At 43.9% G+C, this 18,800-nt stretch overlaps 1 protein-coding gene across 1 annotated transcript in view; it reads right to left on the bottom strand.

Moving 5' to 3' along the window:
- The window catches only part of si:ch211-283g2.1 (sodium- and chloride-dependent GABA transporter ine), a 44,011-nt gene extending 25,742 nt beyond the window's left edge, over nucleotides 1-18,269 (bottom strand). Inside the window, exons 1-3 of the mRNA XM_064978416.1 lie at nucleotides 18,119-18,269; nucleotides 1,577-1,789; nucleotides 39-173 (exon numbers count right to left, since the gene is read on the bottom strand). Of these exons, the coding sequence (XP_064834488.1) occupies nucleotides 39-173; nucleotides 1,577-1,718 (277 nt within the window). The 5' untranslated portion in view covers nucleotides 1,719-1,789; nucleotides 18,119-18,269. The remainder of the gene's footprint in view (nucleotides 1-38; nucleotides 174-1,576; nucleotides 1,790-18,118) is intronic.
- Between the last annotated feature and the right edge of the window lie 531 nt (nucleotides 18,270-18,800).

The following is an 18,800-nucleotide window of genomic DNA, read 5'->3' as shown; positions in this document are numbered from 1 at the left end:
CCAGTAGAGGGGGGGACAGATACTGTATGCTTCAGTACCTTTGAGCAGCGGGCAGGCTTTAGCCAGGGCACGAACAGGCCCTCTTCTCATGTACTGTCCCAGAATCAGCTCCATGTAGAGCAGAGGAATTCCCATCACCAGCAGCATCAGCAGGTAGGGAACCAGGAAAGCACCTGACCAGGACATAAAGCAGCAATATATCAGTAACACACTAACTTTAGTGGGACTGAAGTATGTTTCTTGAAATTGTCTAGAGGGATAGGATTGAGGTTGCATATTTAAAAAAAAATGTTACTCCCCTTTTTCATGATATCCAATTGCAATCCAATTACAAACTTGTCTCATTGCTGCAACCCCCCAACAGGCTCAGGAGAGGCGATGTCATCTGTCATCTGTCCTCCAAAACAATAAAGCCCCCCCCCCAGCCAAACTCATTGCCTCCAAAACATGACCTGCCATGCTATGCTTCTTAACACCCGCTCACTTAACCCAGAAGCCAGCTTCACCAATGTGTCGGAGGAAACAACATTCAAGTAAACACCGAAGTCAGCTTACAGGCACCCGGCCCACCACATGGAGTTACTAGAGCGTGATGAGCCAAGTAAAGCCCCTCAGCCAAACCCTACCCTAACCTGGATGACGCTGGGCCAATAGGGCCAATTGTGCACCACCCTACGGAACTCACAGTCACGGCCGGTTGTGATTGAACCCCAGGCTGAAGTGATTCCACAACACTGCAATGCAGTGCTTTAGACCGCTGCGCCACTTGGGAGGCCATATTATTTTATTTTAAACTAGAATTTGAACATATACCCACCCTTCTCATCATTGAAAACAGGGAGACATGGAAATGTTTTGACTAGCGTGTCAACAAGTTATATTTTCACAGCAAGTTTAACATTGCCATGCGTTGGTGAGTCAGTGGTGCATATCTGACCTCGTCTAATCTTTAATAAAGTCATTCACCCCCCCCTCCCCCTCCCAGCCAAACTCATTGTCTCTCACGTGCAGAATGAACTGTGCTTTATAACTTCCAGATGAGGAGTTAGGTTGTGTTTTTGTAGCTGTGTATAGAAAGGTCAATTGCTTGTTAGGTTCTCAGTGCTCAAGGTAATTTTAATTGAAACATTACATGTTGTTATGACATTCTGAATTAATTCTGATCATTGGACAAAATGTAATACCTGGTAAAATTCTTAATTCTCTCTCCATGATAACTACAACTCAATAAAAGCGTATTCATAACCAATGACAAGTGGCATGTCATTATGGTATTATTCAAGTATCTCACAATAAAATGTGGTGGATCATCATCTTATGTCATCGTACAACAAACTCTACTCTAAGATTATGCTTTCCTCCACAGTACTAACCCTTAATATCACCCTGACATTTTATATCAACATGACAACAGAAAACATGCTATCATATACCCAGACAAATGTAAAACTTTCATTCACAAACATAAGTATTCTCAACAATATAAATTAATAAGGTGACGTAAGTCTGGTTATGCTATATAGTCATTGGGTTTTAGTCTTCTATCAGGGCTGACTCATCAGACATTTCCTCTCACCTCCTCCACTCCTGTAGCACAGATAAGGGAACCGCCATATATTCCCCAGCCCCACAGCACAGCCGATCCCAGCCAGGGTGAACTCTATCTGCCTGTTCCATGTGGGCCTGCCTGGCTCCTGATCCATCTTGCCTTGCTCCATCTCCAAGGTTGGGTCTTTCTGTCTGTGTCTTCTCTGTGACTTGACTGACTGGGCCCAAACGTCATGGGAGGCTTGGTTAGATATAAATGAAAGACAGTCAGATAATCGTCTTTTATGACTCATTAATGATTAGCTGAGTGCAAAGGAACTACTGAAAGGTAAAACGCATATTTCCCAAAGTTTCCCAGCAGTGCCATTCAAATAGTTCAACATGCCAAGTGAATTTCCACTGAGAACTTTGTGAGTGTACATATTGTATAAACTCCCCTTTTAGGAAGCTAATTTTAATAATTGTGGGTCAGTGTGTACTAGTGTTTTAAAAGGTTCCATGAAATGCATCCAAACATGTTGTGACATTCTGCTAAACATTGTATAACACATGGAACGAACAGGCTTTGTCATTTTATATTTATAGTTCAGATATGATATAACTCTACTAGAGTGGTAATAGTAAGCCTATGATATTCAGCTATACAAGAAGGCAAGCTCGTCCTTCAAAAGGTCCATTACTGGGGTCGTTTCTGGGGTCGTTGGTCGGCAATTTGTTTCTGATAACCATATTGTTTACTGCAGTTTTCTTTGATAACAAATGTCAACAGGGCAGGCAAAGGTTAACCAGGACTCTGCTTTTCCTGTGTCATTATTATGCAAGCTGTCAACATATCTCTATAGCCTACATATAACAGCCTACAGTGCAATCGTAAAATATTCAGACCCTTTGACTTCTTCCACATTTTGTTACGTTACAGCCTTATTCTAAAATGGATTATATTTTATATTTTCCTCCTCAACAATTTACACACAATATCCCATAATGACAAAGCAAAAACAGGTTTAGACATTTTTGCAAATTCTTTAAAAATAAAAAACTGAAAGAACTTATTTACATAAGTATTCAGACCCTTTGCTATGAGACTCAAAATTGAGCTCAGGTGCATCTTGTTTCCATTGATCATCCTTGAGATGTTTCTACAAGTTGATTGGAGTCCACCGGTGGTAAATTCAATTGGCTGGACATGATTTGGAAAGGTACACACCTGTCTATATAAGGTCCAATAGTTGACGGTGCATGTCAGAGCATAAACCAAGCCATGAGGGCGAAGGAATTGTCCGTGGAGCTCCGAGACAGGATTGTATTAAGGCACAGATCTGGGGAAGTGGTACCAAAACACTTCTGCAGCATTGACGGTCCCCAATAACACAGTGGCCTCCATCATTCTTAAATGGAAGAAGCTTGGAACCACCAAGACTCTTCCAAGAGCTGGGCAATCGGGGGAGAATTACCTTGGTCAGGGAGGTGACCAAGAACCCGATGGTCACTCTGACAGAGCTCGAGAGATCATCTGTGGAGATGGGAGAACCTTCCAGAAGGACAACCATCTCTGCAGCACTCCATGAATTAGGCCTTTATGGTAGAGTGGCCAGACAGAAGCCACTCCTACGTAAAAGGCACATGACAGCCCGCTAGGAATTCGCCAAAAGGCATCTAAAGGACTCTCAGACCATGAGAACAAGATTATCTGGTCTGATGAAACCAGGATTGAACTCTTTAGCCTGGATGCCCTGCGTCACGTCCTGAGTCTGCATGCCAAGATGGCGTAGCAGTCAGACATCTTTGTCCTGTCGTGTCCCTTGTATATATCGATTTTTACATATTTTTCTTTGCATATCTTTAATATTTTGCTAAACCTCCACATCTAAATACTCTCATGCAACCCGCCTCGCCCAATGTCGCGTGGATTTGCTTTAATTTTCTCTAAAGTATCTATATTTACTTCGGATATGGAATCCCTCAACTGAAGCTAGCCAGCTAACTAGCAGCTATCAGTCAGCAAACCATTGCCAGTGGTCATCAGCTAACCTTCAGCTCGAATAGCTCTCGCCAGTTCGAACAACGTGACTCTAACCAGAGCATAACGGACCTATTATTTTTATCCCCGGATTCCCACTGCAAACTGAAAATTTTCATCTGGATCTTCACAACTAGCTAACCGCAACCCTGGATGACTACTCCTGGCTAGCGTTTCCATCCACTTAGCTTGAAGCTAGCCCGGCCAGAGCTCCTGTGCTACCACCGAAGCATACTCCTGGGCTACAATATCTGGACCCCTTCTACAGCCGGTACGGGGCATGGAACCCCGCAGATAGTCATTGTTAGCCACTGCTAGCGACTTTTACCTTCTGCACAACCAGCCCTGTTTTTAGCCTGGATAATACTCGCCAGTCTACCAGTATCGAACTGTCTCTCCACAACAATGCCGGATCCCTGCCATAATCCCTGGACCACTACTTCTGATCTTCACAGCTAGCTTGCACCCAGTACCGAAGCTATCCCTGAGGCCCACCTCCCAGCCTACTCAGCTGTTCACCCGAACCCCACTCATACACGGCTAGAGCCCAATACTCCACCGGATCCTTGCTGTAAACTCTGGACCACTGCCACGAAGCTAGCACCAGTTAGCCGTGAGCCAGGCACATCTCCCTGCTAGCAAACTAAATTCTACAATACCTCTTTCGCCATCTGGCTTGGATTCTCTGTCGACACGGCCCCCCGCCGCACCACCATGACTGGTCTGCCGACGAATACTCCATCCACTGTGCCTTCAACCGGCCTCCATCTGAGCAGACCCCCCCTACCACCCCCGCCCGCGTGCTAGCGTAGTGGCGGCTTCCCTGTTCCATCTACTGCTGCCCCCTGGACACTATGATCACTTGGCTACATAGCTGATGCCTGCTGGACTGTCCAATAATCACGGTACTCCATTCTGTTTATTTATGTTTTATCTGTCGGCCCCAGCCGCAAACTCAGGCTCTGTGTGTAGTTAATCCGACCCTCTCTGCCTAGTCATCGCCATTTTACCTGCTGTTGTTGTGTTAGCTGACTCGCTGTTGTGGTCTCACCTGTTGTTTTAGCAAGGTCTCCCAATCAAGGCCTGCGATTACTTTATGCTTTGATGTATGTCTCTCTCAAATATCCAAATATGCCTTGTATATTGTTGTTCAGGTTAGTTATTATTGTTTTAGTTTACAATGGAGCCCCTAGTTCCACTCCTCACACCTCTGATACCACACATGTGGTGACCTCACCCAATTATAACCAGCAAGAACAGAGATACAACCTCTCTTATCATCACCCAGTGCCTGGGCTTACCTCCGCTGTACCCGCACCCCACCATACCCTTGTCTGCACATTATGCCCTGAATATATTCTACCACGCCCATAAATCTGCTCCTTTTATTCCTTGTCCCCAATGCTCTAGGCAACCAGTTTTGATAGCCTTTAGCCACACCCTCATCCTACTCCACCCCTGTTCCTCGGGTGATGTGGAGGTAAACCCATGCCCTGCATGTCTGGCATCCTCATTTGTTGACTTCCGTGATCGAAAAATCCTTGGTTTCATGCATGTCAACATCAGAAGCCTCCTTCTTAAGTTTGTTTTACTCACTGCTTTAGCACACTCTGCCAACCCTAATGTCTTTGCCGTGTCTGAATCCTGGCTTAGGAAGGCCACCAAAAATTCTGAGATTTCCATACCCAACCAACATTTTCCGTCACTGTTACGAATCCCTTTTGGCCCGACAGTCTAGGGGGGATGGTAATGAGACTCGTAACATAACTCATGCAAATTATTATTGTGACAAAGGAAACGTGTGAACGAAATAAGCACGACAACTGAAATCTACCGTCAAACTCTAGGTTTATTTATAAACACACGGTAATGGGGGGAGCAGGAAAAGGGGCTGAGCTGGACCCAAGGAAAGAAACAATAAGTATTCAAAAACACCCCTAAGCTAGACTAGCCTACTTTAACAACAGCTAACTAACTAACCAAAAATACAGTGGGTGGTCCGCCCAGTTCTAACTAGTGTATTTAACAAAGTTCACCTACGGGTAGTGTATGCCCATGGGCGACTTGTCTTGGTTTCCCCCTTTTCCACCAGCAATCAAACACAAACACCTTAACCAAAAACAATACTCACAGGTGATGACAAAGTGCTATGAGGTGCTTAAACAAAAGAGAGGTTACGACACAAAGCGAGAGTGAAACACAGAGACCTACAGACATGGCATTTACAGAGAGATTGAGCTGAGCTGAGCTGGGCTCCAGAACAAACAAATGATGGGGTTTTTAAACCATGGGGAAAGAACTGTGATAGGTTTAGGAAATATGAGGAGGTGTGTCTTCTGATTGATGATTGATTGGGGAGTGATGATTTTCACCTGTGAGGGGAGAAGGAGAGAAAAGAAACACACACACAGGATACATACACACACAGGATAACTGTATCCGTAACAGTCACGATAGAACTGCCAAAGGGGGAGGAGTAGCAATCTACTGCAGAGATAGCCTGAAAAGTTCTGTCTTACTATCCAGGTCTATGCCCAAACAGTTCGAACTTCTAATTTAAAAAAATAATATCTCCAGAAATAAGTCTCTCACTGTTGCCGCCTGCTACCGACCCCCCTCAGCTCCCAGCTGTGCCCTGGACACCATCTGTGAATTGATCACCCCCCATCTAGCTTCAGAGTTTGTTCTGTTAGGTGACCTAAACTGGGATATGCTTAACACCCCGGCAGTCCTACAATCTAAGCTAGATGCCCTCAATCTCACACAAATCATCAAGGAACCCACCAGGTACAACCCTAAATCCGTAAACATGGGCAACCTAATTGACATTATCCTGACCAACTTGCCCTCCAAATACACCTCTGCTGTCTTCAATCAGGATCTCAGCGATCACTGCCTCATTGCCTGCATACGCTACGGGTCCGCGGTCAAACGACCACCCCTCATCACTGTCAAATGCTCCCTAAAATACTTTTGCGAGCAGGCCTTTCTAATCGACCTGGCCCGGGTATCCTGGAAGGATATTGACCTCATCCCGTCAGTTGAGGATGCCTGGTCATTCTTTAAAAGTAACTTCCTCACCATCTTAGACGAGCATGCTCCGTTCAAAAAATGCAGAACTAAGAACAGATATAGCCCTTGGTTCACTCCAGACCTGACTGCCCTCGACCAGCACAAAAACATCCTGTGGCGGACTGCAATAGCATCGAATAGTCCAGATCCTCGACTTCGGCGATGTCATCTACAAAATAGCTTCCAATACTCTACTCAGCAAACTGGATGCAGTTTATCACAGTGTCATCCGTTTTGTTACTAAAGCACCTTATACCACCCACCACTGCGACCTGTATGCTCTAGTCGGCTGGCCTTCATTACATGTTCGTGGCCAGAAAAACCGGCTCCAGGTCATCTACAAGTCAATGCTAGGTAAATCTCCGCCTTATCTCAGTTCACTGGTCACGATGGCAACACCCACCCGTAGCACGCGCTCCAGTAGGTGTATCTCACTGATCATCCCTAAAGCCAAAACCTCATTTGGCCGCCTTTCCTTCCAGTTCTCTGCTGCCTGTGACTGGAACGAATTGCAAAAATCTTTGAAGTTGGAGACTTTTCTCTCCCTCACCAACTTTAAACACCTGCTATCTGAGCAGCTAATTGATCGCTGCAGCTGTACACAGTCCATCGGTATATAGCCCACCCAATTTACCTACCTCATCCCCATACTGTTTTTATTTTATTTACTTTTCTGCTCTTTTGCACACCAGTATATCTACCTGCACATCTGATCATTTATCACTCCAGTGTTAATCTGCTAAATTGTAATTATTCACTCCTATGGCCTATTTATTGCCTACCTCCTCATGCCTTTTGCACACAATGTATATAGATTATTTTTTTCTATGTTATTGACTTGTTTATTGTTTACTCCATGTGTAACTCTGTGTTGTTGTCTGTTCACACTGCTATTCATTATCTTGGCCAGGTCGCAGTTGCAAAGGAGAACTTGTTCTCAACTAGCCTACCTGGTTAAATAAAGGTTAAATATTTATTTTTTTAACTCTGCCAGGACCTAGGATCAAGAGAGACACTCAAGTGTTTTAGTACTATATCTCTTGACACAATGATGAAAATAATCCTGGCCTCTAATCCTTCAAGCTGCATACTGGACCCTATTCCAACTAAACTACTGAAAGAGCTGCTTCCTGTGCTTGGCCCTCCTATTGTTAAGGCATTTTTATGAATAATGACAAAATTATGTATACATTTAAATCAGAACTATAACTAAACAGAATACTACTATGTTACTGTATGGATGTATGAATCTTATTATAATCATAATACTGAATGTAATGTGTGTAGTTTTCGTCAAGAATTAGAACAAGGACTTTCTGTTCCTTGTTAGAAACTAATGGAGCTATCGTCAGACCGGCAGGAATACTGTGTTCCTTACAGGACATTCTGTCTCTACCCAGGGATGGGAGTGACCTTTGGCTTGTAGTAGATTGTTTAACAGGTGGCAGACAATGTGGGAAGGCTTGTGAACTATATTGCCATTGTATCGGAGAGAAGGAGGAGCAGCATTCAAAACGCTATGACGAAATGTGAGGTATGTAAACCATTGTACATTGTATTATGATCAGCTCTCGAGAATAAATGCTATTGGCATTTAAATGCTATTGGCATTTTCACTGGTCTCTGGCCATTTTATGCAAATAAGGATCTTACAAATTCTTAGAAACAGACAGAGTGATTTAAATTGAATTGGTTAATGAACACATATAGGAATTGTTATATTCCTTTAACACCTATGTTGAACATAATAAACATCTCTCTATCCACCGGATGTGTACCAAACTCACTAAAAGTGGCAGTAATAAAGCCTCTCTTGAAAAAGCCAAACCTTGAACTGGAAAATATTTTAAAAACTTAATCGGCCTATATTGAATCTTCCATTCCTCTCAAAAATGCTAGAAAAGGCTGTTGTGCAGCAACTCACTGCCTTCCTGAAGACAAACAATGTATACGAAATGCTTCAGTCTGGTTTTAGACCCCATCATAGCACTGAGACTGCACTTGTGAAGGTGGTAAATTACCTTTTACTGGCATCAGACCGAGGCTCTGCATCTGTCCTCGTGCTTCTAAACCTTAGTGCTGCTTTTGATATCATCAATCACCACATTCTTTTGGAGAGATTGGAAACCCAAATTGGTCTACACGGTTGAAGTGTACCTATGATGAAAATTACAGGCCTCTCTCATCTTTTTAAGTGGGAGAACTTTCACAATTGGTGGCTGACAATCATTTTTTGCCCCACTGTGTGTGTGTGTGTGTGTGTGTGCTACAGCACCACTACACCAAGCCCTGTCCCTTCTGTTCCTGCCACAAGTGTTCATCTGCCCAAATATATTTGTGCAGGCATGGATGTGCCTAAGGGCCAAAAGTATATATATATATATATATATATATATATATATACACATGCATACATACACACACAGGCTATGGCCGTTCTCATACAAACAAACAGACCCTTACTCACAATGACTAGCTAACGTGTACTTTACCCATTTCATTAAATCTTTATATATTGCAAATAAAATGTAAAAACAACCACAAATAATATTTTATATTAATTTCAAACAACGGCATTAGCAAGAGAGCAACTTACCATTCCAAAACAATGTCCTCTCCGTTGAAAAAATATGCCTCAGTTTCAGTCTTCAAAATGAAGTCTTCAAAAAAGAAGATCTGTCTCACTTTCACGATGAATTTCCTCTAAAATTGTTTCTACATTCGTATATCTAGTCTCATAATTAGCTTTCCTTGACTTATTCGCCATGATGTTGGATAAATAAACAGCTGAAGATGCAAGTCACTGAAATACTGTGTGCGTAATAAGCTTTGCTCCTTCGCGGTAGAATTGGCAATGGCGAAATAACGGTCTTACGCCAGCGTTCAATGGAAAGGTTTGTCTTACAACAAAGAATCATGGGATTTTGCCGTTTACCTATGCTCATTGGCTATCTACCCAGCTAGATTTCAAGACAATCAGTGGTCATTGGGTAAAAAAACAGACAATCAACAAGACAGTGGTCATATAATTGGTGCACAATGGGCTCGTCACTTGTTGTCTTCCAATCGGTTTTTCCGGGTCAATACGTCCCGCAAAATGACCCATCATGTTTGGTTGTGTTACAAACAGTTGATTGCAAGGAAACCAAACATGACTGGATAAAGTCAGGGAAAGTCTGTGCTCAGATAATCACAGCGTATTCTTTGGCAATAAATCATTTTTAAAATCTGACAATGCAGTTGGATTAGCAGGATTCTAGGCTTTCGAACCATGTGAGGCACTTGTATTTTCATGAATGTTTAATATGACTATTTACGTAGCGATCACCTATGTTGTCAAATTTAATCCCGCTAACGGGTTCGGTGCGCAGAGAGGTTAAGAGCAGTTGGAGGCCACAGAAGGAGAGTTGTATGGCATTGAAGCTTGTTTGGAGGTTAGTTAACACAGTGTCAAAGAAGGGCCAGAAGTATACAGAATGGTGTCGTCTGCGTAGAGGTGGATCAGAGAATCACCAGCAGCAAGAGCGACATCATTGATGTATTCAGAGAAAAGAGTCGGCCCGAGAATTGAACCCTGTAGCACCCCCATAGAGACTGCCAGAGGTCCGGACAACAGGCCCTCCAATTTGACACACTGAACTCTGTCTTTGAAGTAGTTGGTGAACCAGGCAAGGCAGTCATTTGAGAAACCAAGGCTGTTGTGTCTGCCGATAAGGAGGTGGTGATTGACACAGTTGAAAACCGTGGCCAGGTCGATGAATATAGCTGCACAGTATTGTCTCTTATCGATTGCGGTTATTATATTGTTTAGAACCTTGAGCGTGGCTGAGGTATACCCATGACCAGTTCTGAAACCAGATTGCATAGCGGAGAAGGTACGGTGGAATTCGAAATGGTCGGTGATCTGTTTGTTAACTTGGCTTTCGAAGACCTTTGAAAGGCAGGGTAGGATAGATATACGTCTGTAGCAGTTTGTGTATAGAGTGTCTCCCCCTTTGCAGAGGGGGATGACCGCGGCAGCTTTCCAATCTTTGGGGATCTCAGAAAGAGAGGTTGAACAGGCTAGTTATAGGGGTTGCAACAATTTCAGCTGATAATTTTAGAACGGGAGGGTCCAGATTGTCTTGCCCTGCTGATTTATAGGGGGCCAGATTTTACAGCTCTTTCAGAACATCAGCTATTTGGATTTGGGTGAAGGAGAAATGGGGGACGCTTGGGCAAGTTGCTGTGGGGGGTGCAGGGCTGTTGACCAGGGTAGGGGTGGCCAGGTGGAAAGCATGGCCAGCCATAGAAAAATGCTTATTAAAATTCTCAATTATTGTGGATTTATCGGTGGTGACAGTGTTTCCTAGCCTCAGTGCAGTGGGTAGGTGGGAGGAGGTGCTCTTATTTTCCATGGACTTTAGTGTCCCAGAACTTTTGGGAGTTTGTGCTGCAGGATGCAAATTTCTGTTTGAAGAAGAAGATGGCCTTTGCTTTCCTTACTGCCTGTGTATATTGGTTCCCAACCTTCCTGAAAAGTTGCATATCGTGGGGGCTATTCGATGCTAATGCTGTACGTCATAGGATGTTTTTGTGTTTTGTTTTTATATCGGTTCCTGGTTCTACATTTTTTGAGAGCGGCATGCATATTTAAGATTGTGAGGAAAGCACTTTTAAAGAATAACCAGGCATCTTCTACTGACGGAATGAGGTCAATATCCTTCCAGGATACCCGGGCCAGATCAATTATAAAGGCCTGCTCGCTGAAGTATTTTAGGGAGCGTTTGACAGTGATGGGGTGGTCGTTTGACCGCAGACCCATTACGGACGCAAGCAGTGAGGCAGTGATCGCTGAGATCCTGGTTGAAAACAGCAGAGGTGTATTTGGAGGGCAGGTTGGTTAGGATGATATCTATGAGGGTGCCTGTGTTTACAGAGTTAGGGTTGTACCTGGTAGGTTCATTGATAATTTGTGTGAGATTGAGGGCATCAAGCTTAGATTGTAGGATGGCCGGGTTGTTAAGCATACCCCAGTTTAGGTCACCTAACAGCACAAGCTTTGAAGATAAATGGGGGGCAATCAAGTCACATATGGTGTCCAGGGTACAGCTGGGGGCAGAAGGTGGTCTATAGCATGCGGCAACGGTGAGAGACTGGAAAGGTGGATTTTTAAAAGTAGAAGCTCAAATTGTTTGGTCACAGACCTGGATAGCCTGCAGAGTTCTGTCTTACTATCTCTGCAGTAGTTTTCAACTCCGCCCCCTTTGGCAGTTCTATCTTGTTGGAAAATGTTGTAGTTTGGGATGGAAATTTCAGGGTTTTTGGTGGTCTTCCTAAGCCAGGATTCAGACATGGCTAGGACATCCGGGTTGACAGAGCGTGCTAAAGCAGTGAATAAAACAAACTTAGAGTGGGGGCTTCTAATGTTAACATGCATGAAACCAAGGCTTTTTCGGTTACAGAAGTCAACAAATGAGAGCGCCTGGGAAATGGGAGTGGAGCTTGGTACTGCAGGGCCTGGATTAACCTCTACATCACCAGAAGAGCAGAGGAGGAGTAGGATAAGGGTACGGCTGTGGGCTATAAGAACTGGTTGTCTCGTATGTTTGGAACAGAGAGTTAAAGGAGCAGGTTTATGGGCGAGGTAGAATAGATTCCATGCATAATGTACAGACAAAGGTATGGTAAGATGTGAATACAGTGGAGGTAAACCTAGGCATTGAGTGATGATAAGAGTGGTATTGTCTCTAGAGACATCAGTTAAACCAGGTGAGGTCACCGCATGTGTGGGATGTGGGACAAGAGGGCTAGCTTAGGCATATTGAGCAGGGCTGGAGGCTCTACAGTGAAATAAGACAATAATCACTAACCAAAACAGCAATGGGCAAGGCATATTAACAGGGAGAGGCATGCGTAGCCGAGTGATCATAGGGTCCAATGAGTAGCTGGACAGGCTGAAGACATGGCGATTCAGGGCCAGGACGAGCAGGCTAGCAGAAGGGCCTTAAAGGGATGTTGCGATGGAAGAAGTCTGTTGTAGCCCCCTTGTGCGGATTACGTCGGCAGACCAGTCGTGATGGATCAGCAGGGGTCCGTGTAGTAAAAGGGTCCAGGCCAATTGGCAAAATAGGTTCAAGAAATTGACTGATGGACCACTTCAGCTAACAGTCCGGTATGCTCTAGCTTGTTAACGGTACAGGTTCCCCAGGGGTACCACCCCCCCCGCTCAACTCAAACGGTGGCGCACAGAATGCAAAAATATTCTTAGAATTATTTAACCTCCACGCATTAACAAGTCCAATAGCTCAAATGAAAGATAAACACCTTGTTCATCTACCCAGCGTGTCAGATTTCTAAAATGTTTTACGGCACATAGCACATATTTATGTCAAACCACCACAAAGACACAGACGATATACAGCCATTTTGTCGAACAAAAGATGCAATCACAAACGTAGGATTAAAAGAAAAATAATTCACTAACCTCTTGAAAATCTTCAGATGACAGTAATAGGACATGTTACACAGTACATTTATGTTTCTTTCAATAATATGCCATTTATATCCATAAATCTCCGTTTACATTGACGCCATGTTCAGAAAATCCTCAAAAATGTCCGGAGAAATTATAGATAGCTCCGCCAGATAACAGAAATACACATCATAAACTTTGACTAAATATACATGCTCTACATATAGTTAGAAAGATACACTCCTTCTTAATGCAACCGCTGTGTCACATTTATTTTTAACGTTACGGAATTAGTTCACTATGCAATAATCTGAGGCGGCGTAAGCAATATTTCTCCGCTATGTTGGAGTCAACAGAAATACAAAATTACAACATGAATATTCCCTTACCCTTGATGGTCTTCGATCAGAATGTAGTGGAAGGAGTCATACTTACCCAATACATCGTTTTGTTTCAGTTCGTGTGTCCTTATATTAGCATCTGCTACCACTTTCAGCTGAAATGCATCCAAAATTACTTCTGGTCCCGAACAGTTGCACATCAAAACTTCAAAATGACATAATATGTTGACTAAACTGGTCAAACTAAGTGCAGAATCAAGCTTTAGGATGTTATAAACGTACAAAACAATCGGCGATTCAACCGGACAATAGTAGTTCTTCTCAGGCAAGCTGGAACAGAGGAAGGTCTGTTTCCAATTCGCGCCCTAACGCACATGTATTTTCTCGCGACACCCACTCTTTTGCCTCCCAAAGGGTCAAAGCTCGCGGGATTTGCACAATTAAACGCTCTACTGAATGGGGACATCTAGTGGAAGACATAGAAAGTGTTTCCAGATCCATAGCTGGTTGGGAAGGGTGGGGGCGATGACGTCAAATTTGCCCCAACTTTCAGGTTTCCAAAACTAGTTTGGGAGATTGCCTGCCCTGTGAGTTCTGCTATACTTACAGATATAATTCAAACGGTTTTAGAAGCTTTAGAGTGTTGTCTATCCAATAATTATTATTATATGCATATATTAGCAATTTTGTACAGATTTTTTTTTTAGTTTAATATGGGCACGCAATTCATCCAAAGGGGGCAGTAGCTGCGGCTAGCAGGATAGCAGATGGGCATTCAGGTGACGTCGTGACGGAGGGGCCTGTTGAAAACCCCTTGGGCAGATTACGTCGGTTTTCCAGTCATGATGGATCAGCGGGGCTCCGTATCGGCAATAAAAGGGGTCAAGGCAAATTGGCAAAATAGGTATTGTAGCCCAAGGAGTGGCTGATGGACCTCTTCAGCTAGCCGGGAGATGGGTTTAGCATAGGCTAGCTTCAGGCTAATTGGTGCTTTCTTCAGGACAGGTACATTAGGCAGGAGAAGCCAATCAGGATAGCAGCTAGCTAGCTGCGATCATCCAGGTGAAGAGGTTCAGAGCTTGCGGTAGGAATCCAGAGATATGAAGAAAAGGAGTCCGATAAGCTCTGGGTTGAATCACGCTGTGCAGACTGGCAGGAGTTGTACTGGCTAAAGGTTAGCTGATGTCAGCTAGCCACTGTTAGTGGTCTACTAGCTAGTAGCTAGTTAGCTTCTGTTGGGGGATCCGGTTCTAAAGTAAAGAAAATAGCAGATCCATACCACATTGGGTGAGGCAGATTGCAGGAGAGTTTGTTGAATTTGGGGTTAAGAAAAATATAAAAAATATATGCGAAGTAAAAAGATATATATATAAAGATAAATACACGGGACACGACAAGGCGAAGACAAAAGACGTCTGACTGCTATGCCATCTTGGATTGGCTTTTGGACACGCCTCTGAATATCCTTCAGTGGTCCAGCCAGCCTGGACTTGAAGCCAATCCAACATCAAGAGAGACCTGAAAATAGCTGTGCAGCATCGCTCCCCATCCATCCTGACAGAGCTTGAGAGGATCTGCAGAGAAGAATGTGAGAAACTCCCCAAATACAGGTGAGCCCAGCTTGTAGCGTAATACCCAAGAAGTATCGAGGCTGTAATCGCTGCCAAAGGTGCTTCAACAAGGTACTAAGGAAAGAGCCTGAATACTTACGTTATATTTGAAAACCTGTTTTTGCTTTGTTTTTAATGGGGTATAGTGTGTGGACGTATGAGGATTGTTAGAATATGTCTGTAACATAACAAAATGCGGAAAAACTCAAGGGGTCTGAATACTCTACGAAAGCACTGTACATATAACTTATGTTATATGTTTACAACCAAAACGTATAACCAAGAAGGTTACTTGCGTAACCCCGGTTCTCTGATCTTATGAGTTAGATATCGCACAATGGGGATTCTCAAACGCGTCTGTTGGAGACAGGTAGAGTGGCGAATCAGATGAGCCTCTCACCTTAAAAGGAACCACTCCTGTCCTCTGGTTCTCAAGCATGCTTCTCTTCCTAGTGTTCTTACGAGCAGGGGAATGCTGTGAGATATCTCACTCATAAGATCAGAGAACCGGGATTACGCACATTATCTTTCAATTATTTATGTCAATTTCTCACAATGAGGATATGGCCAACTCCCATATCGCAAAGACATGCTTTCCAAAGCCAGTATAGTCCCAACATCAGCAAACCTCAGAGGCTTCGAAACTGAGGGAGTAGGCACCAAGGACGCAGAAAGGTCGGGGAAAACCTCATAACAAAGTGAAGGGAACCCCAATATGTTGCACACAATCTACATTTTATTAAATATTTCCCCAAAAACTCCTCTATAGGAGAGGGCCCTTCCAGGCCTCTCTGAAGGCTGTCACCCACACCATTATAAATTAATATAATAGCCCATGATATGACAGGATATTCTCTCAAAAAGAGAAGGGCCCACCCTCTTCTGAGGGAGGTAGCCCAATGAGCGCAGAGCATAACACCCTTGCCTGAGCTCTCCTTCAATCCATGTAGATGCAAACCAGGCGTATTGGACAACGTCTGGTGTCACGACTTCAACCGAAGTCGGCTCCTCTCCTTGTTCTGGCGGCGTTCTATGGTCGACATCACAGGTCTTCTAGCCAACGCGGCTCCACTTGTCATTGTTCCATTTGTTTTGTCTTGTTTCCCCGCACACCTGGTTTACATTCCCTAATCACACTACATATGTAGTCCCTCTGTTTCCCCAATGTCTTTGTGTGGAATTGTTTTGTTACATGTTTCATGTTATGTGCCAGGCTGGTATTTCCCTGGGTACCGTGTTGAACCCGAGTGTGTTTATTGTTTAACTTATGCATTATTGTGACTTTTCGCGCTGTGCACTTTTTCCATTTGGCTGGAGGTTTTTGATGCAGTTGCGTCTGTCTGTTGTTACTTCTGCCAATTAAAGTGTGCGCCTGATCACAACTCTCCACTCTCCTGCACCTGACCTCTTACCAGTAGCGCACAACCTTACAGTCGACAAAAAACCATAAGCTCCAAGGTGCTACAATGGGATAAAAGCCCACCCGGATCAAAGATGTGGTTAGATACATTAACCTAAAAAAAAAACTGAATAGGCGGCAGAATCGAACAGCAGCTGGTAGACCACATACGCTTAGGGACACCAAGGGTAGTAGTAAAGAAAAAGATGGAGGAATATTACCTCTCCACACTTTTCAACAGCCAGTAGCTGCTGTGAAAGGATCATAAGCACAATAGCCACAACCCAGGACGAGCTAAAGGCTTAGAGACTGGGAGTAAGGACGAGACTCCCTTAGAGATGACACACCAGTTATGGACAAACTGTATCACTGTTGGGGCTTTTGAAAGGCAGAGAAATCGGCTAAAGGACCTTAACAACGATGCACCTTCTCGCCATCCCAAAAATCCTGTAAGAAGCATAGGACCATGGAAAACAAAGTGTAGGAAGGAACAATTTGTTTAGTCATATGACTTTTCCAAGAATGAAGCAACAACTGTAAAACAGAGATCGTGCAAAAGGGGCTAGCACTCTTTTCCAAGAGTTGCAGGCCTGTCTATTTCTTATATATCTATATACTCTGTATACAGTATATACACTACATGACCAAAAGTATGTGGACACCTGCTCGTCGAACATGGGCATTAATATGGAGTTGTTCCACCTTTGCTATAACAGCTTCCACTCTTCTGGGATGGCAATTAACTAGATGTTGGAACATTTCTGCAGGGTGTCGTTTCCATTCAGTCGCAAGAGTGTTAGTGGGGTCGGGCACTGATGTTGGGCGATTAGGCCTGGCTCGCAGTTCCAATTCCAATTCAGGTGTTCGATGGGGTTGAGGTAAGGGCTCTGTGTAGGCCAGTAAAGTTCTCCCACACAGATCTCTAGCCCGAAACATGAAAAACAGCCCCAAACTATTATTACTCATCCACCAAACTTTACAGTTGCCACTATGCATTGGTTCTACTAGCATCCTGGTTGCATCACTGCCTGATACGTCAACTGCTTGGCCTCCGACCACAAGGCACGACAGAGGGTAGTGCGTACGGCCCAGTACATCACTGGGGCTAAGCTGCCTGCCATCCAGTACCTCTACACCAGGCGGTGTCAGAGGAAGGCCCTATAAATTGTCAAAGTCCCCAGCCATAGACTGTTCTCTCTTCTACCGCATGGCAAGCGGTGCCGGAGTGCTAAGTCTAGGACCAAAAGGCTTCTAAACAGCTTTTACCCCCAAGCCATATGACTCCTGAACAGGTAATCAAATGGCTACCCGGACTATTTGCATTGTGTCCCCCCCAAACCACTCTTTTACGAAGTTGCTACTCTCTGTTTATCATATATGCATAGTCACTAACTATACATTCATGTACATACTACCTCAATTGGGCCGACCAACCAGTGCTCCCGCACATTGGCTAACCGGGCTATCAGCATTGTGTCCCACTACCCACCAACCCCTCTTTACGCTACTGCTACTCTCTGTTCATCATATATGCAGTCACTTTAACCATATCTACATGTGCAAACTACCTCAATCAGCCTGACTAACCTGTGTCTGTATGTAGCCTCGCTACTTTTATGGCCTCGCTACTGTATAAAGCCTTTCTTTTTACTGTTGTTTTATTTCTTTACTTACCTATTATTCACCTAATATCTTTTACCTATTGTAACAGATTTACTCCTCTTCGTCTGACCAAAGGCAGCGTGGTAAGTGTCCATGTTTTAATAGAAAAGACTGAACATGACACAAATACAAAGTGAAATGGAAACGAAACAGTCCCGTGTGGCACAAACACTGACACAGGAAACAATCACCCACAAAATACCCAAAGAATATGGCTGCCTAAATATGGTTCCCAATCAGAGACAACGATAAACACCTGCCTCTAACTGAGAACCAATCTCTGCAACCATAGACCTACATAAACACCTAGGTGGAAACAACCCCATAAATCTACAAAAAAAACTAGACAGTGCAAACACCCTAGATGAGACAAAAAACACATATATCACCCATGTCACACCCTGACCTAACCAAAATAATAAAGAAAACAAAGAATACTAAGGTCAGGGTGTGACACCTATTGGTTAGAGCCTGTAAGTAAGCATTTCACTATAAGGTCTGCACCTGTTGTGTTCGGCGCACGTCACAAATAAACTTTGATTTGATTTGAAGACTCTGTCGAGGTCCCAGTCCCATTACCCGGCACACAGATTAGAGTTCTTCACTCTTAAGTGGGCTGTGTGTGATAAGTTCAGCCATTGGCTGAAGGGGAATAGATTCACAGTCCTAACAGATAACAACCCCCTGACCTATA

This window comes from Oncorhynchus masou, chromosome 11 (assembly GCF_036934945.1).
Source record: "Oncorhynchus masou masou isolate Uvic2021 chromosome 11, UVic_Omas_1.1, whole genome shotgun sequence".
In the NCBI taxonomy this organism is placed as follows: Eukaryota; Metazoa; Chordata; class Actinopteri; order Salmoniformes; family Salmonidae; genus Oncorhynchus; species Oncorhynchus masou.
The sequence above is the reverse complement of the archived record's forward strand: the minus strand, read 5'-3'. Positions and strand labels throughout refer to the sequence as shown.